Here is a 27,039-nt window from a genome sequence, read left to right on the forward strand (position 1 = left end):
ATCAAATATTTGATATATATCACACCATACCAGAGTGAATTCCTATTCGAATCCATACAGGAAGACCTGGAAGATGTCCGAGTTCAAAGGAGCCCATGAAGCTGAGTATATCTAATGCCATCATGGAAATGTCCACTGCGTGACGGTTGCCATTTCTCTTTGGTAAACCGCTTACTACCATATATGCATCTCCAATGGTCTCTACCTGTTGAAACAAGATCCAAAGTCATTATTTTTTTATCTAACAAAAGAGCAATCCAATATAGGAAAAACCTGAAAGTTCCTGTTCTTTATTGCTCAGGAATGCTTATCACATCCCAATTAACAAACATGTTTACACACGTATTTGGAGTTGCAAATAGTACTCAGTATAATATCTACAGGTGACTATGATTTTCTCTGAGGCGAAGAACTGTTCTTTTAAAATGTTAAAGAGAAACAAGCCTTCTTCCCTATTTTGCACGACAGTTTTAAACAGCAAAAATAACTACTACCTTTTATTTTTTTGTTTTTCTTATAAGCTTTGTTTTGCTTTCTGTCTCACAAGAAAACATTTCCCGCCTTTTATTTTGTCTCTCTTAAACTGTTTCCACAGTGGGAAATTCATGCACATGAGGTTCGCTGTTTCCTTACAGACATAAGCACTTTAAATTTTCTGCCTCTGAAATCTATCACAATGTTTCCCGTCCACACTAATGGGTAAAGCATGGATTAGCCCCTTAAAGGGTTGGTGGCAATTCTCTGCTACCCCCCTCCTTTCACCACAAATCATTCTACCTAGCCTTCTGTTATCTCTTCCCAGTTCTGGTCACCTTATAGACATCATGAGGGTCAAGAATTTGATCAAAGTTCTTGTAGATGTCATTGAGCATGTCCACCACTTCCATAGGGGTGCTGTATTTACAAAGGGTTGTGAAGCCTACAATGTCACTGAAGTAGATGGTGACTTCTTTAAACAGTTCTGGCTCTACCCGTCCAGTTTCCTTCAGTGACTTTACCACAGGCCTGTCAAAAGGAAGAAAATAAGTATCATAGGATGAAGCTTCTCAATTTCAAAGCGCGCTTTAAAAAACAGAAAAATATATGGCAGTAAAGTAGTTCTATTAATCCTGGTAATGATAAAAGACAACACCATTCTAAGTAATTGAGATTTTAAATCACAAATGATATGGGCAATCACTCCATCTCCTTTCAAAACATGTTAGAGGTCAGTGGGTAGATGGTCATATTTTGCAGATTCGACAGGATGACCTTTTGATCCTCTTTCATTCCCAAGGACATTTCAGCTGTACAGATATATAAGCTATTAGTGCTCGTGTTATAATTGAGGAGACAAACCTCCTTCTGCTTGACTCTAACCTACCTGCTCAGAATTGGAAACTGGTGTTGGAACTGCTTATTTGTATGCACAAACTCAAGCACACAATTCCTTTCTCTTAACATGGAAGTTCTGTTTCCTGGCAGAATTCCAGGTTGTGTAATTCTATTCTGTTTTACTAAATTTCTGTCTCTGCTACACCATGGCAGCTGGTGGCTGGGGCAGGCAAAAGCTTATTGGCAGTTGTGTCCCATGCCGGCAGAGACCAGCGCTTCCTTGAAGATATGGGGTAAGTCCAATTGTGCCCTTTCCAGATATGTGATTCAAACCCGTAGTTAACACAAGGTCAGGAAGTACAAGTCTATCTTGAAACCAAACTTGGATTAACTTCATGTTTATATATATTATTCTGTTTATTTGCCCTTCATTATTTAGCAGTCATTTAAATCTCTGTCTGTCTGTCTGTCTGTCTATCTCTCACACACAACAGAGCGCCTGCAGTTCTAGTTACAACTTCTAAAAAAAGAACATAAGGCTGCAGATGATCCAGAAAATGTGAGCTAAGATTACCAAAAAGGGAGCATCTTCCCTACAAAATGCTTAAGAGGTTGGAGCATTTTAGTAAAGGACAACTAAGGCAAAACGTAAGAGACATTTAGTAAATGAGCGTCAGGTTGGCAGAATCCCACAGCTGGGCACACACCTGCAGAAGGCTGCAGCCAACATAGCGTGCCCCTGACATCACCCCTGCTAGGGTTTTTATTTGTGAGTTTTAGCTGGGCTGGACAGAGACGCTTGGCATTTCTCTGTGGGCTGAATCCAGAGCTATGGGTTTGTGGAGCCTGGAAACCTAGTAGGGAAGCAAGATCTGCTGGAGTGTCAACATTGTGAGGCTTTTTATCCTATGGTCAGATTGTGTATATGTGTAAACAAAGCCATATATTCTAAATACATCAAAGTCTCAATTGACTTTCATTCCAAAGAAACCAATCCCTGGCTTAATGCTGGAACCCCTTGAGTCACATGCTGCTCAGAGACTGGGGTGCACACAATCCTATAAATAAGCAATAACGATAACTTGTTTAGAGCCCCCCCCCGGTGATTTCTTGTCTGATTGGACAGCACTCACCCTGGAAGAAGCATGAAGTTAAGCCTGTCAGCTCTGTCTCGCTCTGCTTTGTACAGCTCAGTTCTCTCTTCCACCAGGTGCTCCAGGTTCCGTGAATACAGCTGCAGGCGTCGGATTAAGGTGTCCATGTAGCTTTCATTGGTTTGGCTGTGGTAGTTGCTGGGAATGTTGTAAGGACAAGGATGAATTTGAAGGCTGACAACACAAGGAAGTTCATGTACATGACACCAGTGTATGGCTGCCATGTGGCCAGAGTGGAAATCTGCCAGACTTCTCCCTCTGAACTATCGTTCTGGTTTAGCAGAACTTTTTTCTATCAAAGTAAATCACTTTCATACCTAAATATCTTAGCCAAGGTAGTCTCAATTTTCTTAAAATCTGGTCTCTTCTCTGGGTCTTCCTCCCAGCAGCTTTCCACGAGGAGATATACCTAGGGATGCGCAATCCAATACAGGACTACTTTAGATATTTTGGTTTCCATGATGAAAACTAAAATAGTGCTCCCCCACCACATAATCCTTAGCAACCCAAACTGGCTTCAAAGACTATGTTGTAACAATATCCAACCTTCTTCCCACCATTTTCATAACTCAATCAGCCACTCTCTGGAGCACCAAGTTCCACCCCTTATTTTTGCAAGCTCAGGTAGACATGCCCTTTCCAGGTGCAATGGGTTGCTGCTGGTCACCTATTCCAGATAGGAATTGATTGTGGAATTGGTGCTGCTCATGTCCAGTTTTAATCCAGTTCTTCTTTTGCCATGGAAAATCTGATTAGTAAAATAACTCATTTTACATCTGCAGTCACTCCTGGTATGGAAGCTTGTTAGTGTGTTTTATTTATTTAAGCAGTTTGTAATGTGTGTGGTGAAGTTTTAGTGGGTGATCTCCATAACCACACCTACCGGTATATCTCTTTTTGATCCTCACCTAAGCACAAACTATACCATTTTTTTTCTGGTGGCCCATCAATACCAAAAAAGGGGGGGGGATCCTATTTTCACCAGTTGCCAGATGCCCTGTTCAAAGTATTGCAGATATTAATAATGTGCAGCTTGAAGCAACTGGATGCATAAAAACTTACTCCTTTTGGACTAAAACGTTGTCCAGACCCATTAGTTTGATTCAAGCTTTACTTACAAAATTTTATTCAAAACAGAACAAAACATAAAAGATATACCCAAATAGTCCCATACAATATCTTGTGCATGTCCAGCACAGGCTCAGCATTTATAAGAAAGAAAATGTAATTCCAAACAGACCTAGAAGCAAAGGTCTCCCTCTCCTTACAGCCTCCATTTTGCCTGGAACTGTAGTCACTCTTGGAGAGGCTCATTTGTACATCCTCACTCCCAGATAGCCTAAAAGGCAACTCCCTTTCACATGATCAAAGGCACACACTCCGTTTAAGAGCAGACAACAAAGCAATGCAGACATAGCATTGTTGTTGTTGTTGTTGTTGTTGTTGTTGTAGTAGTAGTTGTTGTTGTTAACAACAATAACAATACAGAGGTCTTGCACAATACCTCTTTATCTGTCTTATGCAAGGCCTTAGCATTAAATTTAAAGCAAACAGAAACAGAAATTGCCCCACCATCACAAAAAAAGGACACACCTCTTTTTTGCCAGTTGTGAAACATGTTAACTAAACTGGCTGGATAACTCTGGTAATTTTTGCTCTTGATCACTTCCCAGATTTTTTTTTAAAGGTATGCCCACAGGGCTTATCCATCCTGGAGTTTACTGTGTGTTTGCAGCTATTCAATTTGCATTGTCCAAATGACATAATCATCGAACCATCACAGTCTCAATGCTTTTCCCTTGTAAATTTGGGTTCAAGTGATATGGGATTTTTTTAAAAAAAAATAATCCATTTTTATTTCATAAAGTTTATCTACCACTTGATTGGGGGGAAAGGGGGGTGGACTCCAAACTGCTCTACTTGGGGTTGCAGGTGGTTCAGTATTTTGGGGTGGATGGATCAGCTGTCACTTTCTGCTACCCCCGCCCCAGCTCTCTAAAAAGTGTTTCCAGGCTACCTGCCAAACAAGACCTGAAAAATAATTGGCTGAATAATACCAGCTGTTACTCAACCAAAATGACCATAATCCATCACCAACCAGCAGGAAACCTGCAACTGACCATCTAAGCTGTGCTACTCATGAGGAGACAAGAAGCCTGTTTGTAAGTAGCAAGATCAGGCCAGGTAGGTTTTGTTTATTTTCCATATTCTTCTTTGTCCATCTGTCCTCTTATCTTCCTTTCTCATTCTCACTAAAAATTTATATAATCTGGCAATCAGAGGTCTGAAGTGTGTTTATGCCAAACTTTAGGAGGCTTGCAGTCTCCCACATGCCTAGCCAAAGAGCACATACTGTAACAGAAGCAGAAGGCTAGGGGAGCCCTCTTATGCCCCTCCTTTCACAACTGCCTTGGAAAGTAGACCAACTGCATACCCAAACCTACTGGTAACTGTTGCCACCACCATCCCTCTAATCACTTAGAGAACTCCAGACATGGGCCACTCATGGAAATACTAAAAACTGGAACCCAAAGATAGCATCCAGTTTCCTTGACCCTCCCTGGTGTGCAATAATAATAATATTTTATTATTTATACCCTGCCCATCTGGGTGGGTTTCCCCAGCCACTCTGGGCGGCTTCCAACAAAATATTAAAATACAATAGTCTGTTAAACATTAAAAGCTTCCCTAAACTTTCCTTTCTCCACCAGATCCCTTTCAGTTTACAAGTGGCACAGAGCCAGCACCCAGTCTCCCAGAGACCGGAGCAGCCTGCTTTCCTTTGTAAGCCCCAAGCCTATACCAAGTGGCTTAGTTGATTGAGGTGTCACTAATTGTCAGTTGGCAGCAGTGCACACAAGGCCCAACTCGTCAAATTATATAACATTTATTAGGAATTAAAAAGATAAGGTAGAGTGCAAAGGAACAATCCGGAATGCTGAAAAGTAAAATGAGATCTTTAGTTCAAGTCAATTTTATCCTGAACTTGTTACACAATATAGCTGATTAGCTGCAGGCTTTTTGATGGTCAGTAAGGGATGAGGGGCTCTAATGCAAGGGACCTGTGATGGCGTGTGAGGAATGAGAACTGCATGCTCACAGTCCTTTTTTAAAGTGTTCCCAACCCAACGAAGCGTTGAGACACACCTAGCACTTTTTCAGTCAATCAGAATGCAGGTCACACTTCCCAGGTAATCAGTGTTATCTAGTTAACCTATAGCACCCCTCCCTCCCCGATACCATACCCACTCCAAACTGTTAAAATAACCAGCAGCTAAGTCAGGAGCTACTATGATGTATGAAAGCTCATTGCATTGGCTTCTGTGGATTGGAATTGTTAATAGGAGATGTTAATGTGGTGTAAAGGCAAAACACTGGAAGAGAAAAAGTTGGTTACACTCCTCTCTGTCAAACTTGCTAGTTTTAACCTGTGCATGCCGTGGGCATAACCTCTTACTATTCAGTCGAGCTTGGCTTTCTTTCAACATGGCCTTACCTCTTGCTTTTTCTCTCCCTCTGAATGCAATAGAAGATCCGGCCGGAAAGGTCTTGCTCCTTTATTGCTTTCTACTCTGCAAAGTTTCTCTAAAACAGGAGAGGGGGGGAAATATAACATACAGAACAATTCAGCACATGAAGAAGACACTTTAACACAAGAAGCAGAGCTTTTCTAGGCAAGCAGATTGTGTCAAGGCTGTATTATATAAAACAAGTTGGGCTTAGACCAAAATCCTAGATCTGAATGAACACACTCATTCTTTGATAAAGGTCTGCATATGGTGGTTTTTCAGTTTGTGAGACATGCGAAATTAAGAGCGCCTACTGGGGTGAACTGACAGGTTGAGGAAGATATCTGCATTTCTTCGGCAGATAGATAAGATGCAAGATGAAAAAGAAGAATAAGAATCTACATCCCCCATTTCTCCCTTCCTCTGCCCAGCCATCTCACATCCTGGGTGTCCCACCACATTCCTGTTACAAGTATTTGAACATTTGTGGTCAAGCAAGGTTCTTATCCCCATGTTGGATAGTCTAAGTAGATTTATAATTAACATGCTCCACAGGTAGAAATCCTACATGAAAGCAAGGCAGCTTCCTTTAAACTAAAGGCCAGAGCACATGGGAGGGGCATTGGCCCAGTGCATGCAGCCTTAATGAAAGGGCAAGGCTTGGCCCATGCTCTTTCATTGCCCCTTCATATGTTCAAACTTTCCCCAGGAAAAATTGCATTTTACTGCTGAATGGCAAATGCAAATGGCAATCCCTGGAAAACCTGTCATCAAGCCTTTTCATTACGCACAATGTTTACCTTTATGATCCCGACAATTGTCAGTGTAGAAGGTCTCCTTACGCAGTATGATCTCTTGTGCTATAATTCCAAAGCTGTACACATCGCCTTTCTGAGATATGTCACCATGGCGGAGGTGTTCAGGAGCAGTCCAGAGATCTGAGAAGCAGGGAGAGAACTGTGTGTGTGTGACAGAAACAAGCAGATGAAATTGGTTGACAATTGTCTATTCAATACCTGTCTCTTTTCCCAAGCCTTTAGAGAAGTTGGTTGTTCTGCCCTGTGGTTTTAAACTGTCCTGCTGCTTTTATTATTGTACAGTATGAAGTTGATTTTAATTGCAAGTTGTTGGAAACTGCTTTGGGGGCTCAGCAAAAAGCAATTTACGAAATTTATGAAATGAACTAAAACCAAACAAAACACTGACATCGGTAGGGTTGGCCCAACACATTTTACTTCCTGATCAAAGGAGAATGGCTGGCCATGCATCTCAGAAGAAATGGTTGGGCAACATTTGTCACCACAAGCTGTTGCCTCAGTCGGCCCAATTGTAGGGTTGGCCCTGGGCACAGGCATACTTCTGATCCTCATGCAGATGGCACCAGATCACATCATACCACTGTTGGAGTCTCATAGCTACACTCCTGCTTCAAGCTGTGGTGCTGTGTGGCTTAGCGGAGGCAGTTGGGGGGAAAATATAGTCATACCATAACTATAGTGCTATACTGAAATAACAGAATATTAATGCCACATTTCCCGACAGTTCTCCTATAAGATGCAGTCAGCCTACAAATATTCATGAGGAATTCCCGAGTGAGGAATTCATCTTCCTTATGTACCTTTTTTTGGCGGAAGAATAGAATTGCAGCCATAATCAGTTATCTTCACAACCATGCGGTTATCCACAACACAGTTTGTAGATTTCAGGCGGCCATGAAGCTCTGTTTTGCTGGAATGCAGGTAGGACATTCCCTAGGATATGAAGAGAGACAAAAAAAACCACACGTGACTGCCCCAAGTTTCCTAGGGAGGGGGAATGACTGTTTTATCTGGCTGCGGCAGAGGAAGTCGGAGGACTGAAGGACCATTTCCATCAGCTCTGCTGAGAGATCAGCTCCACCAAGCTCTTCCCTCCAGCAACTGTCACCCGGCAGTCATTCCATGAGGCTGCAGCAGCAACAGAATTAGTAACACAGGCCCACCCCATTGGCTCTGCTGAGAGAGGAGCATCAGGCTCCTCCATCCTTATGAGGAACGGTTGTAGGAGCTGAGTATGTTTAGCCTGGAAAAGAGGAGACTGAAAGGGAGATATGATAGCCATCTACCAATATATCAAGGGCTGTCACATGGAAGATGGAGCAAGCTTATTTTCTCCTGCTCCGGAGGGTAGGACTTGAACCAATGGATTCAAGTTACAAGAAAGGAGATTCCAACTGAACATAAGAAAGAACTTTTTGATGGTAAGAGTTGTTAAACAGAGGAACGGACTCCCTTGGAAGGTGATGGACTCTCCTTCCTTGGAAGCAGAGGTTGGATGACCATCTGTCATGGATGCTTTAGTTGAGATTCCTGCATCGAAGGGGGTGGGACTAGAATGACCCTTGGGGTCCCTTTCAACTCTGCAATTCTATTGTAGTATGATCTGAAGCAACCAACCTGATTGTCTTTCCATCACAGAGACAACGTATTTCCCTATTTCTCCTCAGCGTTCTCTCCATTTAAAAAATAAATAAAAATTGGAAGCTGTACACTCACTCCTCCTTAGTTTTTTGGGAGGGGAAAAATATGCATATGCCAATAGGCAATAAAAATGGAAGAACAAGCAAAACACCACATTTTTAGGAGGAAATGGAAACAAGTCTGACTTGCACTTACAGCTTCTTGTTTTTCCTGACACACCTTCTCTTCTGGCATTTTTGACACGCTGAGAGGGCTAAACTACATGGATTGCACCATCCACCCCCCACAGAAAGCCATATGTGATAGAAGCTGGCTTGAATGAAAGCCGATTTCTTCATTAGGTCTGGTGGATCTTTTCTATGATAGGCTGAGAGGATACAGAAATGTTTTACCTCTCTCCCCTTATTCTGGAAGAGCACACTGTCAGAGTTTTCAGAGAGGAAGCTTAAAGCAGCTTTTACTTAAATCAATGTGTAATGCAAATGTGTAACCTGCATTAGTGGCCACAAATTCTTTTGAATTGCAGAAGCCTCTCTCCCGCAAGAGATGTTCTAAGCCGAGTTAAACCGCAGGCAAATATGGGGTTGGGGACCCTACAGTTCTTTGTGTTTATCATCTTGCACCATGGTTCTGATTATGTTTCTTCCAGGGAATACTTCTGCCATGTTCCAGCTGAAGGTTGGGACACTCAGCTGACTGATCTTAAAAAAATGAGGTGTCAAATGTCTGCCTTAGAACTGAAATATAGACAGATGCTGTTAGAAATGCCCATCTTCGCCTCACATCCAAGCACTGACTGGAAGGATTAACTCAGAATCAGGAGGATAGCAACAGACACTGTTCCCTTCTGTTGTGAGGCAGAGACCTTGCAGTCTGAGTTTACAGTGAAGACCCAGTGACTCAAACTTCTGTCTTAAACGTGCATCAAAGAAGTGTCAGAGACTAGAACGGTCAGTAACCGCTGTATCTTAGCCTGCAGTTATTTGCCCTACAAAGAATGTAAACAAGCGTGCAGATTCGGCAGAGGTGTCCAGATCCAAAGTAAGCCAGAATCCATAAATAATATATATATATCATGTTAATAATGTGAGAAACAAATGGAATTGATCAGACTGACCCTCCTGGCAGTACCTTCTGATCATAAAATGAGCTAATGTCTGATTAACATCTTCTGCAGAGACCCATCTCCAGGTCCCCTGTTGGAGCTGTATTGCATTCTGGGACCACAACTTCGCCATTTCTGCTGTGGCACCCCAACTTTGCAGTTTCCTCCCCAAGGAGGCAAGTTTTTTTATTTTGGAAATTTTTTAATAAAATTTGAGAGAAAGGAATACACTTTCCAGCACTAGCTGAAGATCTTCCTATATGCACAGGCAGATGTAGATTTTAAATTATTTCTCTTTGTTCTGGTTTGTTCTTTAGTTGTTCAGCTTATTGGGCTTTTAAAATTTCCTTTAAATTTGTTGATTTTTTTTAATGCTTGTTCACTAGTTTTAAATTTTTAAGTTTTAAATTAAATTGTATTTATGGGTTGTGTGTGAATTACTTTTTATTCACATTGTTGTAGACCATGCTGTAATATTTTGATATTTTACATTTTGAAGGGTAGTTAACAAAAAATGTAAAATAAATAATTAACTTCATAATAATATGTTGAAACATAGAAATAGGCCCAGGACACATTAGTCCAATTAAACAAGACAATATGGGAGCTAAGGACTGATAGGTAGCAGGGCCAGGTTTGGGGTTTGTGTATGTACATATTTCCTTCGAAACTGTTCCCATAATTCTAAAATCTTAGAAGCAGGAACACTATTCTGACATTGATAAGATGACCAAAAAATCGTAAAAATTTAAATGAAGAGGATTATAAACCAACAATATTTTACATGTGTACCAAAGTAGAAAACGTTTTGAACTCCAGAATCAGGTTTGCATAGACATATACAGTATAGGGCCTAGTTCTCACTGAAGTTGTAAACCTGGGTCACCTATATCTATTGGCAGATGGGGGCTCACATGAGCAAAGGGTGATTAAAATTCCCATGCATGAAATTCATACCTTTAAAAGCACTAAAGGTAAAGGTAACTTTTATCTTCAGCTCCAGCATTGTGGATGCACAGAAAGGCCTTCTTAATTTGTGGCTCATTTTGAATTTCTTTCCACTTTAGCTGAAATGCCTTTTCATACTGAGAGTGTTATTTTTACATTTCTAAACAAAAATAGTAACCACAATCTCAATTTCTTAAATAAAGCTCACTCTTTCATTTAGGGGCAGTATTATTATTTCCTCTCTCATTTCAGCAAAATGTCAGAATTTAACAAGCATTAAGTGTCCCAGCTCTCAACAGGAAAAAAAAAATCAGATTTCCTATCAAAGGGCAAACAGTACTTATAGAATCCTGTTGGTAGACATTTCAGCAAAATACCTTATATCCCATCATTCACTCAAGGTGAGATTATGCCTCATTAAGTTCCTCATTGCCATCCATCTACTTACTTTTGCAATATCATACATGACAGAAATCTTAAATTCCCAGTCCATGAAGGTGCCATCTGGGTAGGAGATTTTATCATTCAAGACATCCTGACATAAAAAGATGACAAAGAAGCTGTGGTAAAAATCTTTACTAAAAACAAAGGAAGTAGTGTTGTTTCATTTTTTTTAAAAAAATCCAAAATTCATATGTGGTAGTTAATTAGAACCAACCAACATATCACAAAATAGTGAGCAATCTTTTGAGCTCTCCAGAACTCTTCATCAGGCTAACTAGTAAACAAAAGGGTGTGAAGGGTTGCAGGATAGAAAAGCTGGCTTAATGTTGAAGCCACAAAGGGCTCATCCAAACTTCTGCTTGTCCTGTGCCTAAAAAGGAAGGGGCTGAGTGGTTTTGCCTTTGCCCCACTGCCTTCCCCTGGAAAACTCGTTCTTTAGCAATAAATTGGAACAAATGGCAATCATTGGAAAGCCCAATTGCTGTTTATAGCAATTCAGCGCTAAAGATTGTGCTTCTCCAGTTGGAATATTGATGGTAGTACTGAGAAATTTACAAGACCAAGAGCAACACAAACTACCCTTCTTCCTCACTGCCTATTTCTTGTGCCAGCAAGGACTTGTCTTTGATGTGATGGGTTATCACCTGTCTTTGTACAAACTGATGAGTGAGCTACAGAGCTAATTACCCGCAATGATCCTCTCTCGCAGTATTCAATCACTCCATAGATCATCGTGTCCATCTTGACAGTGCCATAGAACTTAGTCAGATTGTAATAGTCAATCTGAAGGAGCTAGGGCAAAAATAATGGGCATGTTAGAAGCAGAATGATGACGTGGAAAATTAGATACAGTGGTATGGGAATATGATGTCCTCCTATGCTGCTTGGAGATATATTGTTCAGCTACTATCACTCAGTGCTTTCCAGTTCAAAAGTGTATGCCAGGAGTCAGCAACCTTTTTCAGCCGTGGGCCATTCCACCAACCCTCAGACCATGTGGGAAAAAAATATGAATGAATTCCTATGCCCCACAAATAACCCAGAGATGCATTTTGAATAAAAGCACACATTCTACTCATGTAAAAACACCAGGCAGGCCCCACAAATAACCCTGAGATGCATTTTAAATAAAAGGGCACATTCTACTCATGTAAAAACATGCTGATTCCCGGACCATCCGCAGGCCGGATTGAGAAAGCAATTGGGCCACATCTGGCCCCTGGGCCTTAGGTTGCCGACCCCTGGTGTATGCCAATGCCCGCAGGGTTACATTGAATAAGTTCTGAAAAGTGAGCTTTCTACATTGCCTGTGCAGTGAGATCTGGCACACTGAAGACGGCTTATTGGAAAAGGAAGCGCTTAACATCTGCAATATGAAAGAAATAAGAAGAAAGGAAATTGTGGTCTACATTTTTCAGTGGATATGCTGTGGTTGTGGGTTTAGTGTTTACCTTGTTTAGGTCTATTCTCTGTTTCTCTGTAAAATTCCCATCATTGTGCTTTAAATCCTTCAGGATTATCACCTGGAAAATGAAAAGGGTTGGTAGGAATGAATAGCAGCATCACAGTAATCCATGTATTGCATAATGTCATGAGAGGTCTGGATATGTAGGTTATATTTTAGAAATACATTTACATGAAATGTTACATTACTTAACCATTGTTGGGGAAATGGACACCATTATCCTTTGCAAGGGTTGTGATATGTTCTAAGTGCCATGACAATCCTTTATACTTACAAAGAGGTAACAAGAGAAGAACTAGGTGAACAAAACATTTTATCAGTCAGCTTTATCCAGTTCAGGTCCACACAGAGGCTCCCCACCCCCTGCAAATGGGTTTTTCTGATACACTTTCTCCTTTTGGCGTGCACATTGCACAAATGACTCAAGTAAGTCCACTCCTGTTTTCTGAGTTACTATATTCATCGCTCTTCCACCACTTGCCATCCATATTAGCTGGTAGAGCTTGGTGGAAAATATCCCAAGTGTTTATTATTGTCCCTTCCTTCAATCACTCCTTCCCTGCCTTCTTTATGGCCACGAGCTCAGGTATTTCTGTAACTGTGTAAGCACCTATTTTAAAAAACAAAAACCACAAAATTCCCAGTAGTGCACACGACTACAAAAGCAAATGGTGCCAACCTAAGCAATTAATATGCAAATTGATATTTTTAGGAGGGGGGGTATCCATTTCCAGTTGTTTGTTTATTTTAATCTTCAGTAATGGAGGTCTTGCACAAGACTGATATTTGCCTACCTCTCTGCAATTGTGTGCAAGTCCTCCCAATATCCACTCAATACCTCAATGAGACCTCCTTACCCCATAATGTGCAACTGCTCCAGTTGCTCTTCAGTGATGATTATTTTATTTACAGGAATATTTATATTTCTTTTGGCTGCATCATAGTTCAATTGAGCTGATGTGGAGGGCAGCAGAACTAATCACAGTGAGAGATAGGTAGTGGTAGCTTGCTTCTTGGGCGGCAATCCTGATCTCAATTACCTGGCAGTAACCCCCTTAGAATGAAATAGGATTTACTTCTGAGGACACATAGCTAGGACAGCAGCCTTAGAAGACTGGATGGACCAAGAGCACAAAACGTTACACTTCAAATATGTGAAGCTGAAAGGAATTGGAAGGAATTAAGGAGGAAGGAAGGAAGGAAGGAAGGAAGGAAGGAAGGAAGGAATTGTGACAATATTCTTGAAAAAGCAAGGTCAGGCAGCCAGGAGACCCTTTCATCCTTCTCAAAGAGCCTTTAAACTGCTGGAGTTGTAATGCCTGTACCTCCTGACGCCTAGTTACTTCATCTTCTTACCCAACAGGCCACATATACAGACACACATATTTCACAGCTGTACCCCTTCACCCCCTGCCTCACCCACAATTCCTCTGCCTAGATACAGTGAGAAATAATTGTGATGGGAGCAAAATCAAACAACAGAAAACATTCATGGCTGGACTTGAACCACCAGCCTTTTTGGTTAACCACCAAATGTAGCAAAGCACTACAGACACTTGCAGGAAGCTATCATGGAAAGTCAGACGATCTAATCATCTCTCATGAAGTAGACCAGGAAAGCTTAAGTCACAACTATTCAAATTGTTCTTTTAGAATATAAAATGCCTCTGATGGGTCTGATGACTTAATTGTTATCTGTCCATTTGGTTGGTATTTTCTGAAAATGAATCCGAACTCTTTTTGTGCTAAGAAAGAGCAGCACTTCTCCTCTTGCCCCAACTCCCATCTCAGGGAGCTTCAAGCACCCTCTCCTCCCGCAACTCTTACCCCTCTCTGTGTTCTTAGGTTACCCTTAACCTCATTGCTTCCACATTCCTGTCTCCCTTCACTGTCAATCCCTCTTTAAATATTTTGTCTGCTGGATCCTATTTATGTTTTAAAAATTTTAATATAGGGGCTTTGTTTAAGAACAGTGCTGTGCAAAACAGAGACTTGCTGCCCTGTTCAGTAATCTAGTCCTCGTCAAAATGGCCTCAACCTTCATCATTGTAAAAAAATAAATCAACTGCAAGGCCAAGTATAGATAATTTCAACAGTTCTGCAGCCTTTCCAAGGACTACCTAAATAGAGAAGATAGACCAAAAATGGTTGGCACACCACAGTTTAAGAACCTCTGCTCTATTGTATCTCTGTGGTTTGCAAGTAACTGGGAATGAGCATGAAATGACACCTTATCTTGTACAAGATCATTTCCAGAGGAGAAAAGCAGAGATGCTGGAATAAATGTACCTTCTTGTCATATTTGCCTTGCCGCAGCCTCTGGCTAGTGTCACGCCTTGTGTCGTCATCAATCTGAGAATCAAAGAAGGCTTATTTAGCTGACTTCAGGAATGCATAGTTTTAGCGTAATTTTAGATTCAGAAGAGCAGGGTCCCTTCATGATGGTCACAGCCACATTCTTTCTAATATTATACAATATAATTATACAATAATAACCATTAGGGGTGCATTGAATTAATCAATGCAGGTGCCCTTGTGTTGCCTTTCAGCTAGATCTACTGCTTCTGTGCACATTATATAGGCAAATTATTTTGAATGCTCCAATGTCATATTTCAGAGTGACTTGTTATGTTTTCCTTGAAGTTCTATGGTACTTAGCAGCACTTGCACGCCATTCTCTTGAAACTAAGCATCTTGTGTTTTCTGTGTTCCTAAACGCTTGGCTTTGGAGTATATAGTGGCTGGAAAGCTCCTGTTTCATGCAGATTAGGTGGTTCTAGGATGCTGGTGACAAGGACCTTGCTGCAGAAATAACAGGTCTTCCACCCACTGCAACCTCAGATTACACCACGACTGGTAATATATCCCATCCTGGTGTGTGCAAGAAAAATGTAATTTAGCACCTATGTTTCCCGCAATTCGTAAGGGCATCAGACTCCATTATACTTCTCCAAACATGAGTTGTGTTGTGGTCCTTTGCTCTTGAAGAGAATTTAAACAATACATGCATACTCGCTTACCATTTCAAACTCACAGTTCATAATTTTCTCTGCTGTGGGGTAGAAGACTGTATTTCTAAGCATTTAGATCATGACATTTAATGTCTGGGGAAAGCTGGTTCCTTCCTCAACTGCCACCCCAATAAAATAAATAATTGTAAGAGGAGCAGAATTGTGAATGTTATTTGGAATGTAAGTCATATAAGATCATAGACATCTACTAAATATTGTTACTGTGGGTGCAAGAAACCCTAAATTCCAGATCAAGTTAGTGTTAGAATTTAATTAAGGTTGAGGTGTTAGAACTGGGAAATAACCAGACTCACATGTGTTAAAGATGTACATTTGACCTGTGTACTAGACGCTTCTAATCATTTAATTAGCATGTGTGAAAGCAAATTATGCTGGGCAAATTTACCAAATTGTGTATTAGGTACTTCTTAATCCAAGAAAATCAACCTGAGTTGAAAGGAAATTGAGTCAGCCTAATTTCCTCTGAGGTAATGGCCTGGGGGATAATGATCAATTAGCACATCAAAAGTGTGGCACCCCTCCCCGAGTTAGAAAAGCGAGAGACCATGAAAACTTAGTAGGAACTGTGTGATGTAAGCGGACAGGAGGAAGTTAGAGAGACATGGCTGATTTGCTGCTGGGCCACAAGACTACAGTGAGGAGAGAAACAGAAAACTCTTGAAATGTAAAGCTTTGAACCATCTCCATCTAGGCTCAGATTGTACAGAGATGGCACACTTATTTTTTTCTCCAGCTATTCTCCCTCTCACCTTCCGTCCTAGCCAATGTGAGGCCATACACAGAGATTAGGATATCACAGAGCGGTTTTCTAGATAGCGTCTATGGTTCCAACATCATGGTTTACCATGTTCAGGAGGCACCCAGTACCACTTTATTGTGAAGGAGAACAAGTGCCATAGACGGCTTCTGTTTCCTACCTTCAGACTAACATGACTTGTCTCGTTAGTCTCCAGAGGAACAATCTTGTCAGATGGGATGTGGGACCATTTTTTCTGGAGTTCAATGGCTCTTCTATATTTCCTGTACATCAGAAAGACAGGTATACTTGCAGCAATTTTTGAAGCATTTGAATCTGGAATTAGAACTATTCGTGGACAGGCATGACATTTTAAGAACTTCAGACGCTAGTTGTCTGATAATGAATGGAAATATTGACCTTTTTGACGAGTCAGTTTGAGTCAAGCTGAAAGCAGACTTCTTAGAAGTAACCTTAAAGTGTGCACTGACCTCAAGCCAGTATCAAAACTCCCAATGACTAAACTGCTACAACTCAAAGATGGGATGCAGATATTCCCTTACTGAAGTATTTCTGCTAGCATGCATCAGGTGGAGGGGGAAAGGGAAGGAGAGAATGAGAAGGAACCTTTCCGACCAGGTAGGTGAAGTAGTCAAAGCAGCAAATCCACCACAGGGGGCTTGAACAGCTGGGAGAGCAAGGGGTGCCAGAGCTTATGCAATTTAGCTCATCTATGTGGGTGGTGCTGTGGGTTAAACCACAGAGCCTAGGACTTTCCAATCAGAAGGTCAGCAGTTTGAATCCCCACGACGGGGTGAGCTGCCGTTGCTCGGTCCTGCTCCTGCCAACCTAGCAGTTCGAAAGCACGTCAAAGTGCAAGTAGATAAATAGGTACCGCTCTGGCGGGAAGGTAAATGGCGTTTCCGTGCGCTGCTCTGGTTCGCCAGAAGCGGCTTAGTCATGCTGGCCACATGACCCGGAAGCTGTACGCCGGCTCCCTCGGACAGTAAAGCGAGATGAGGGCCGCAACCCCAGAGTCATCTGCGACTGGACCTAACGGTCAGGGGTCCCTTTACCTTTTGTACAGAGACTTCAAAAGCATAAATTTCAGAAAGGATTTGTGGACTAAGGTCAAGGAAGGACAGAGGAAGAGGAAATGAGGACTGTACCTCAGTAGCAGCAGAGCGATGATCAGAACTACCACCACAACCCCAGCAAGTGTGAAAACAGCTATTGTCAGAATGTGCGGCCCTGTAAAAGTGAGAAATGGGAAATCAGACAAACTTAAGAAGAAAGTTCAGGGTAATCAAGAGTGTAATTAACCCTTTTTTGTGTGCCTCCTCCATCCGAGGTCTGGAGGGTGGCAATATGGAAACGGGCCTTTTCCGCAGTGGCTCCCCATTTGCGTAATGCTCTTCCCAGGGAGGTTTGTCTGGTGCCTTCATCATATATTTTTAGGCGCCAGGCAAAAATGTTCCTTTTTAATCAGGCCTTTGGCTGATTAATATCCTACAGCCTTTTAAATGTGTTTGTGGGAAGGGCGAAGTTAGTGTTCTGTTGTTTTTGTTTTAACTATCAACTGTGTTTTTACCTTGTTTTTATTCTGTGATCCACCCTGAGATCTTGTGAAGGGCAGTATATAAATAGAATAAAAATAATAAATATAAAATAAAATAAAATAAGTAAAAAAAATTTAAAAAATAATACCTGCATCCCTCTGCCTCAGAAATTCAGAGAGACAAACCTAAAGACTCTCAGTTGACATCTCATTAGATAAAGGCCTGTCTAACCCTCGTGAATTAAGAGTGACATAAGCTGATCAGCAGGTGGGCATGATTTTTGAAAAATGGCCTTATATGCCAAATTTACCCCAAGGTTGGCCAAGGTTGGCCTGTGCGCTGGAGTTGCCCTACCCTCGGTTTATAATATCAGTCTGAATGGATGCCTGCCAGCCATTATCCCCTATTATTAACAGCTATGCATGTTATTATTATTGGTCTTCTATTTGAAGCTTCCCTCAAAGGGTGGTATATAACAATATATTAAAATACACAAATCAATACAACAACCTTAAAACCAATAATATAAAGCAAATATCGAAACAAAACATCAAAAAGATAAACCATACATTCAGACAATCCAGCAGCAATCTATCTTTTATATCAGCACAAAACCATAAACACTGAAAAATAAATTCTTCTTAAGCTGATGCCTAAAAGTAGGGTAGAAAACAGGGAGTTCACTTCTGTCCCCTTCAGAATGGCCAGGAGTACCTCCTGCTTTCCTAAATGAGGCATTAACCACGCCCTGAATCCATCCTGTCAGACAATCCTAGCTAACTTTTATTAGCCATGATGGGCAAGGTTCAGGAGAAGTGATAGTAGGCTAGACACTGTCTGCATCTTCAGGCTGTAACAGCTGAAACTGATCCCCACAAACCAGGAAAAGGCGGTGCTGTGAACACTCCTACCTCACATGTGCTGGAAGCAATATATAAAAATGTGCAGTGTAATTTTATAAATGTCAGAAGCAAGCTTTGTGGAAGACTTGCCTTGTGCCTTCATTACATATCTTTAGGTGCCAGGGGAAAACTTTCCTCTTCTCCCTGGCCTCTGGCTAATTAAACAATCTATGGCCTTTTAAACTGGGCAGAGGGTAATAGTTTTGTTTCCCCTTATGTTTTGTATTTTTTGTTTTTATACTGTAAACCGCCCTGTAATCCTCAGATGAAGGGTGGTATATAAATTTAACAAATAAAATAAGCTCCATTGAGTTAAGCATGGACAGGTCTGCAATCCTGTATTGTTTCCTAGGAGTGAACCCTATTAAATGCAGTGGGATTTACTTGCACATGTATAGACTGCATTGTTAACCTTTGAAAAAAATAAGCCTGTACAGTCTAGGCCTAGTGATTTCCACTAAACTCTTTTGAAAATGCTTGCAGCAACTACTTGGCAAACACTTGACCTTTGGTTTTTTTGGCATATGCCCATGCTTTCCATCTACCTCTTCACCAAAGGCCAATCTTATTTTCTCCTTAATTCTCTGACAACAAGGTCATCCTTGTCAGAACACCCGGGCTGGCTGATCCTACTCAGAAAGCAGGACATTGGGTCACCAATAAATAAATCAGTTAGCAAGCAAATGTCTTTGGCAAGTTACAAGATGGTTTTCTGCCCTGCACCTTGGGCTGAGTGACAAAAGGCTAAATAGCTCCAAGCACGCTTTAAACAAATTACAAGCTGATGTCTGGAATTTAGAAATTGGATGACATATTTATATTTCTGAGGTTCTGCTGCCCTCTAGTGGTTTGTCATCCCCTCATGAAAAAGAAGAGTCTTCACAAGACTACTTTCTCTCGCCCTCCACGTTTTTGCACCCAATTTAAAGCAAAATATTCAGTTTTCTAACTATCACATTGTTACTGTGATACATGGCATTATATTTCTGAAATTGTGATGAAATTTATGAAAGGGCACTTAATAACTTTTGAATTAAACAAGGTATTGAAAAATAGAAACATTATGTTCTCTACAATATGCTCAGGTTTTCATTGTTCTTTTTCTTTTGTATTGCATCCTCTACTTCATTTCAATTTAACATCTAGTCTGATAAGAAATACAATAACATTTGCAGCCAAAAACAAAGAAACCCCCTTTACAGCCAAGGCATTTCATTATGTAGTTTGATTTGGATATAGAAAGAACAATGTCTAGGTAAATTAAGAAATCATGCTTTTAGAATTTGAAAAATAAATAAATTACCAAGCTGAACCTATGCTGAAAGTTTGAGACATTGTATTCTAGCTAGGCAGCACCATATTTACTCTCTGGTCAACTTCTACACCTGAGGCGTCATATACTTTTAACAGTCACAGTATATTGATATACCATTAGGGTAATTTATTCTTGCCAAGGGTGTGTTAAACATTCAATATCTATGTCTTTTATCTCAACAGTAGCAAAAACTGCTATTGGAAATGGGAGAACATTTCTGGCATTAATGGGAATTGCATCATACAATCTGTGAGCTCACAAGCAATTGTGGGGGAGACAAACAATTGGAGAATTCACACCACACAGTGCTACAATGGGAAGCTGCTGAGCTCTGAGGCTAGATGTGTAAATCTCTGCTTAAGTGCTTTAGTACATTTGCCCTAGTTTACAAATTCCTAACATCTGGGGCCAGGTGAATAGGAAACTGCTCATTTAGCTCCAAACTTGAGCGGTAAAATACAGGACAGGGGGTATATTTAACTGCTTCCCTGTGGTGTATGGGAGAGTTGGGGAGCAAGATTTGGGCCAAATGATCTGGGTCAAATGATAAAGAAGGGATTAGTGTAAGTGGGTGAATTATTTACCATGCAAGAATGATAAGTAAGGTGGATGGGGACACCGGGAATCCTGCAAATCAAGTAAACTCAGAATGGACATCAGCACTGACATATTCAGTCTTTTTGAACTGTATGCTCTCAGAAAATACTCCCATGTCGGGTACTGCTGCATACATTGAAGATTGTTTAAGTTGACAAGTTGATTCAGAACTCGGCATTCAAAGAACAAAAAAAGACAGGTTTGGATTTTTTTTTAAGGTAAATTATTGGTTTTACTACCAGCCTAACGGTTCCTGTGTTCAAACTGGATGTACAAGTCTCATTGATTCTGTGCAAGTCCCCTTCACAAGAAATAGATTGTCTCACCAGTGCCAGGAATATCACTAGGCAGGGTGTTTTTTTTCCAGATGAATGATGGTTTGTCCGTCTTTGGTACTGTCTCATTCAGATGAGTGTCAAACCGTAGGAGGGCCTTGTACTAGAATGAGAAAATCGAGGAAGGTTTTAGTCTGAAACTCCTTTTCCCAAGAAAACTGATGGATGTGAATATAATGTCAGCCAAGGACCTCAGTCACTCTCCCCACACTTTTCATCCCTCCATCCTGGATCCCCTGCATCTCCACCATATTGAGCTGGTTTTGGTTGGCTTGTTAACAGAGTCTATTTGCTCCTTTTTTCACACAAGCTGAGATTGAATCAGGAAGCTTCTAATTAACCATGGCATCCCATTTTACCTGAACCCTGGTTTAATATCCTGGGTTGTCCCATAGCCGGTAACCATAGAGTTACCAGGGGAGATTTCCCTCCTTTTTCCTGTATGCATTTATCCCTCACATTATTTTCCTTCACTCAAAATAGATTGCTTTCATCGACTATCACTCTGCTCATGCTAGGTAATAACAGCACTTTTCAACTCTGTGGGCCAAACTAGAAATGAAAGCATTCACACAATTTAGTAATTGCAAAAATTATTTCCCAGCAGCAAATAGCATCCATGGTGGAATGGGGACTTCCATCAGGACCACGGCATGAGCTTTATCCCATTTACATTGCTGTGGCCCTTAAACTCTCCCTCTCCAGCTACTTTTTGCATCTGGTTAAATGCTCCCCCACTGTTGTCAAACCTGACTGCTATTTACTTTTAAAAGATTATTTGCATGATTACTAATTGCATACATTAACAGCATGTCTATTTTGGTGCTGTGCCTACAAGACTGAATGGGGTGGAGCTAGATAGATAGAGATATATAAATATAATTCAAGAAGTGTGCCTATTAGCTCTGAGTAGAAGGTACATAAAGCCTCCAAATTCATTTTTTGAAAGGTAAATACAGGAGAAACCCTTTTTGGAATAACAGAGGGCAAGGAGAAATACAAACTGCCACAGTTAGGCAAGGGGAAAGCTACTGAAGTGTTTTCCGGTGCGCCATCTAATAGCTGCCTTTGACGCTAACCAACCACTTCCCTGCACCGAAAACCTTCAACAGTTCCTTGGGTTACTTGCAACTCCAGCTAGAGGCATGGTTTGGCCCTATACTTACTTCTAAATTATTTGTCGTGTACATAAGGGTGAGATTGACATCAACATCCCCAAATTTATCCAGGACTACAGGACCAAGAATACCTGTAAAGAGAAAAATAATAATCAAAGCCTGATAATTTTCCCTGAACATGACAGGCAAGCCAGCAGCCCAATATTCACCATTCATCTCACAGCACCTCTGTTGTACTGATAATATTCAATAAGAAGAATGAGACTAGTGAGGACACACTTTTGACACACTTTGTTAAGGACAAATTTCGATCTCAATTTCTGTAGGCGGAGCAGAGCATCAGAAGCCACAGCCTGGAAGAGAAATTAGATAAGGCTGGAAAAACATGGCAAATGCAACAGGAAGTGGGAATTGAAGATACAGAACTTGGTGCAGACAAATGGATACATAATAAGAAAAGCATTATGGAATATTATCTCAATATATGATCAGAACAGAGAGACTCTTATATGTGTAAAGAGGAAAAGATTTACCATTATTCAATATGCAGGCAGGGTTGTTGGAGATAAAGCTGATACATTTAATTAGAGAAAAACTATTGCTGACATTTATCAATATTTTTAACCCCTTTTGGGTCTTTTTACTGCAATCATTCTGTTTTTGCTTCCAGTAATCTACTGTATTGCCTTGCCCATTAATGAGAATTAAGAGAAACATATATGTGATTACCTTTAAAAGTAACATTCCGAAACTGGCTGTTGAAGCTAGTGGGAGCAATGAAAGGGCTTGCAAGAGAAAGTTTTTTCAAGGCATGTCCGAAGAGCAAGACAGCATCCAAGTAGGCAACAGCAAAGTCATTTTTCATCTATAAGAGACAGTAAAAGGAGAGGGATTAAGCCACTGCTTCTCATATTGTTGGGCCCAATGTGTTACTGAGTGAGTTGCTCAAAGATGGCCTCCTTCTTCCCATTCTGGTTTCCAGAGGCTTTGCTAGTCCCTTGGCTACAGCTTGTGGTTAGGAGAGAAGTGAATCACAAGTCCCAGTTTGGATGATGCGCTAAAGCAAAGCAAACCTTGTCTTAGCTCAGCACAGTAGTAAAAAGGGCAGGGGAAGAACAGGGTGGCTGCAAGCTCCTCTCTGGGAACCTGCATGTTCCCACATGAATGTAGATGAGCATATTCTTAAACTGGTCCTGGCCTGACTGCACTGGCTGCCAATTAGTTTCTGGGCCCAATTCAAAGTGCTGGTTTTTATCTATAAAGTCTTAAAATGGCTCAGGATTGCTTTACCTCAAGGACTGCCTCTGTCCATATAAACCAACCCAGACTCTGTGTTCATTATCTGAGGCCCTTTTTCATGTGCCTCCTCCCCAAGAGGTCCGGAGGGTGGCAACATGAGAACATGCCTTTTCTGCAGTGGCTCCGTTTGTGGAATGTTCTCCCCAGGGAGGTTCGATTGGCGACTTCATTATACACCTTTAGGTGCCAAGCAAAAATGGTCCTCTTCAACCAGACCTTTGGCTCACTGACATCCAATGCCCTTTTAAATGTGCTGTGGGAGCAGTGATAATTGGTTTGTTTGTTTTTCTAATTTTATTATGTATTCTGTGTTTTAAAATATTTTTTATACAGTCATACCTTGGTTCTCCAACAGAATGGACATCTGGGTGTCCGTTTGACTCCCAGAACCATTTGAAAACCAAGGCGCGGCTTTCAATTAGCTGCAGGAGCATCCTGCGTTTGGCTTCCGAAAATCGTTCAAAAACTGGAACACTCACTTCCGGGTTTTGATAAATCAGGAGCCAATTTGTTTGGGAGCCAAGGCATTTGAGATCCAAGGTACAACTGTATTTATATTTTTATAGTGTAATTTGATGTTGCAACCAATGCTACTTCTACTCCTACAGAGGGATGCCAACTGGAACGTGCTTATTTATTGAAGGGCTGCTCAGACACAGTCTTGTACATTCAAAATGCCTAAGTATTGGGCAGGCTGGGTGACCGTAGGAGTGGGGGCTTGCACAGATTCAGGATGTCTGGAACTGAAAGGAAAACTGGCAGGTTGACGTATTTCCTGAATATCACTGGCAACCCATTGCTTCACTGTTGCTTAGTTTACATAGTGAAAATCAGCATTCAACGATACTGGTCTGCTGCTGCTCTGTTTAACTTTGCCTTCAGACCCGTGGAACAATTATGATCAGAAAGGGCTCTCTTTCTAGGGTGGTGTTGTAGGAGCACAACAGTAGTGAGCAAATAAATTATTATAAAATAAAATCACCCAAGGCGTTGCATCTGGAGTCCAAGGAATCCCACTACTGTTTGAAATTGCAGTGAAGTTTGATGGTTCCAGAGTCAGGACAAGGACATTCTTCATGTAACTGTATGAGGGAGCATCTTCATAGTACACATTGCTGAAAACAGAAAGCACAAGAGTCCCAAATGTAGTGAGAAGCAAGAGCATTTAGTCAACCAAATGACAAATGAAGCAAATGTTGATTATTTTTCTTTTTTTAAAAAAACAACAACCCTGATGGTTTAATATAGAGACAAGGCTATCCCATGTTTATTCAAGCTACACTAAACCAGGAAAGTAGAAGCCAAGATAGATGCCTTAACAGATGTGCCCCATGATCAGCAAGGATGTTGTGCGATGCCACAGATTGTACTTGCTTACAACTTACCCTTAATGCACCCATACCTTGGTATTTCAGACCCAAATCCAGATGAGTCTGTATTGCTGGAAGAATGCCTGTGTACATAGGTGTGTAGAACCAAACAGTGAAAATGTACTGAAAGACCTGTAAACGGCCAACTTGGTAGTCAAGATAACCCTGGGACTAATTGTCTCGAGCTGTAAAATGATATCATATATGCTTATCTGTTTGCTTTGAAGCTGTAGTTTTGGTTCAGTCAGCTACTCCCTTATCCGAGAGAGGGATGAAAGGTGGGAAGGGACCTCTAAGGCAGGGGTGAGTTACCGTAATTGGGCTATTGTTGCCAGCTTTTGTAACTTGCTTTTTGTTTAAGTAACGCTTAACGTATTAGCCCCCAACAGACAAAGCCATCTTAAGGTGTGGTAGCAAGGAATCCTGCATTGCATTGCTGCATGTAAGTCTCTTGCTATTGCTATAGCTCCACAATAAAGCACTAGAACTGATCACTGGGGGCATTTTGTGCATCTTTCTTTGGAATCCCTGCAACTGGATCCTTTGGGGCATCCGTCTATCCTTTGCCTGGTCTGTATTTGGACCTGTGGGACAGAACTATAAGTAGCTGGCAAGATGTGTTAAAGAGGGAGAAGATCAGAAGACCCCTCTGATGCAGTAGGACTGAGACTGACACTGCTGCCAATGACTTGGGGTGTGAGGTGTGTAGCCCTGTTTCCTAGCACTGTTGCAATTGCTGAGTGCATTCATGAAAAATGTGAAAGCAAATTTTGAATATCACTCACCCATTTCGCAGATTTTTAAAAGACAACAAGAAAAAGTGCATGTTGGCAGCATACAGGTGGTGAATGTATTGATTTTGCGAAGGAATGGGTTGCTTATTTATATTTCAGTGCATTTGTATGATTGTTACCTTTTAAAAAGGACTCTCAAAGGGACTTGCCTAGAATATAAAGTTAGACAACCGAGCCTACACATTGCTTTTGTGCAATTTGAAGCAAAGTAGTGGTGTGCTAGAAGAGAGGCCTAGCCTTTCCACCTATCACTATATTTTACCTCCAACGCTTATTTTATCACCACCAAAAACAAAGCTGTCTTGTAGCATGCCTACTGGTGGAAATCTCAACATGGTAATGAATAAACATTTTTCTCTCCTTCAGTTTGCAGTTCCAAATCCAGAATCATAATAAAAATTGAACTCTTATGATCTCATCCAGCATTTTACAAGTTCTTCCCTTCTTAGAACCACTTTGGTAGTAAATAGTGCTTAGCTTCATGGAAACGTAATCCAGCAGAAAGCTTTGATATTATAATCAAATTCCTTAATGATTTATACTTGTTAGAATCTTAGAACAATCTAAACACATCTGAATGAATGGGCTTCAATTTGGAGGAAATGGAAAACTGATTTACTAAGCAAAACTTTCATAATTCCCTGCTGATATACACCTATTCATTATTGAAGACGTGCATTTCAATTATAACAAATTATGGAAATAAGTTAAAACAGAACTTAACAAGCAGCAGCAGTTTAAACGCTCACACACAGGCTTCTCTTCTAGACCTTATGGCGGCAAATTTAGAAGTCAATGAAGGGATTCTCCGTGCTTTGTCCCACTCCATTTCTAGCAGAATTGGAACCAGTGACAGAAAATCATATTTATAAAATAATATTGTTTACAGGATTTATATAGGTCTCAGAGTAACCCCCATTCTTAATTGTGGTGCAAAATTTAGGTTGCACTGGCACAGGATTATTATTATTTAAATGAAAATATATACTCAGCACTCAATGTGACTCTTGAGGGGAAAACTATTCCACATATAAAATGGCCTTTTTACTCATTAGATTCCAACCCCACCCCCAATATTGTAACATTTTTACCTGTGAAGATCTATCAGGATGATAACTATGTCCTCATTCACCTCTGCTTTTCCTAGGAGTCTTTTAAGGTCACCTGGAGACCTACATGTGATGATCACTGCAAACAACAGCATGATAGACAGAGAGTCAGCGGATAAGGCATTTTTATTCCTACTTTGAAAATACAGGATTTAGAACAGAGGAAGAGGTAAAACCATCAGAGCAGATCCTCACTGCAGGCATGTGGGCCCCAAAAACTTCCGCAGGATCTAGAGATCAATAATGTAAATTGGATAACACAGCAATGTGATGATTATCAGGAGAGGAAGTAGCCTTCCAGTAGTTTACCATTTTGGCATTTAAAAGTTCTTCCCGAGAGCAAAGGAGAGAAGCAATAGGCTCATTTCCTACGCTGGAGTGGGAGTTGAGTGTTCTAGGAGACAATGAGAAGGAGGAAGGACATACTGTATTTTTTGCTCTATAAGACTCACTTTTTCCCTCCTAAAAAGTAAGG

At 40.9% G+C, this 27,039-nt stretch overlaps 1 protein-coding gene across 3 annotated transcripts in view; it reads right to left on the reverse strand.

Moving 5' to 3' along the window:
- GUCY2C (guanylate cyclase 2C) overlaps window positions 1–27,039 on the reverse strand; it is a 46,366-nt gene that overhangs the window by 10,169 nt on the left and 9,158 nt on the right. For all 3 annotated transcript variants that reach the window (XR_008332536.1, XM_053406784.1, XM_053406785.1), the window contains 18 exons: window positions 26,547–26,643; window positions 24,274–24,406; window positions 22,722–22,857; window positions 22,041–22,123; window positions 20,866–20,977; window positions 17,336–17,417; window positions 16,348–16,450; window positions 14,688–14,750; window positions 12,385–12,456; window positions 11,621–11,725; window positions 10,938–11,024; window positions 7,596–7,728; window positions 6,778–6,915; window positions 5,965–6,053; window positions 2,786–2,877; window positions 2,448–2,606; window positions 813–1,005; window positions 31–205 (listed from right to left, as the gene is read on the reverse strand). Coding sequence is in view for 2 of the 3 variants with exons in the window: in XM_053406784.1 (XP_053262759.1) it covers window positions 31–205; window positions 813–1,005; window positions 2,448–2,606; window positions 2,786–2,877; window positions 5,965–6,053; window positions 6,778–6,915; window positions 7,596–7,728; window positions 10,938–11,024; window positions 11,621–11,725; window positions 12,385–12,456; window positions 14,688–14,750; window positions 16,348–16,450; window positions 17,336–17,417; window positions 20,866–20,977; window positions 22,041–22,123; window positions 22,722–22,857; window positions 24,274–24,406; window positions 26,547–26,643 (2,052 nt within the window). In the remaining variant the exon portion in view is untranslated. The remainder of the gene's footprint in view (window positions 1–30; window positions 206–812; window positions 1,006–2,447; window positions 2,607–2,785; window positions 2,878–5,964; window positions 6,054–6,777; window positions 6,916–7,595; window positions 7,729–10,937; window positions 11,025–11,620; window positions 11,726–12,384; window positions 12,457–14,687; window positions 14,751–16,347; window positions 16,451–17,335; window positions 17,418–20,865; window positions 20,978–22,040; window positions 22,124–22,721; window positions 22,858–24,273; window positions 24,407–26,546; window positions 26,644–27,039) is intronic.

The sequence above is a fragment of the Podarcis raffonei genome, chromosome 10 (genome assembly GCF_027172205.1).
Source record: "Podarcis raffonei isolate rPodRaf1 chromosome 10, rPodRaf1.pri, whole genome shotgun sequence".
NCBI lineage: Eukaryota > Metazoa > Chordata > Lepidosauria > Squamata > Lacertidae > Podarcis > Podarcis raffonei.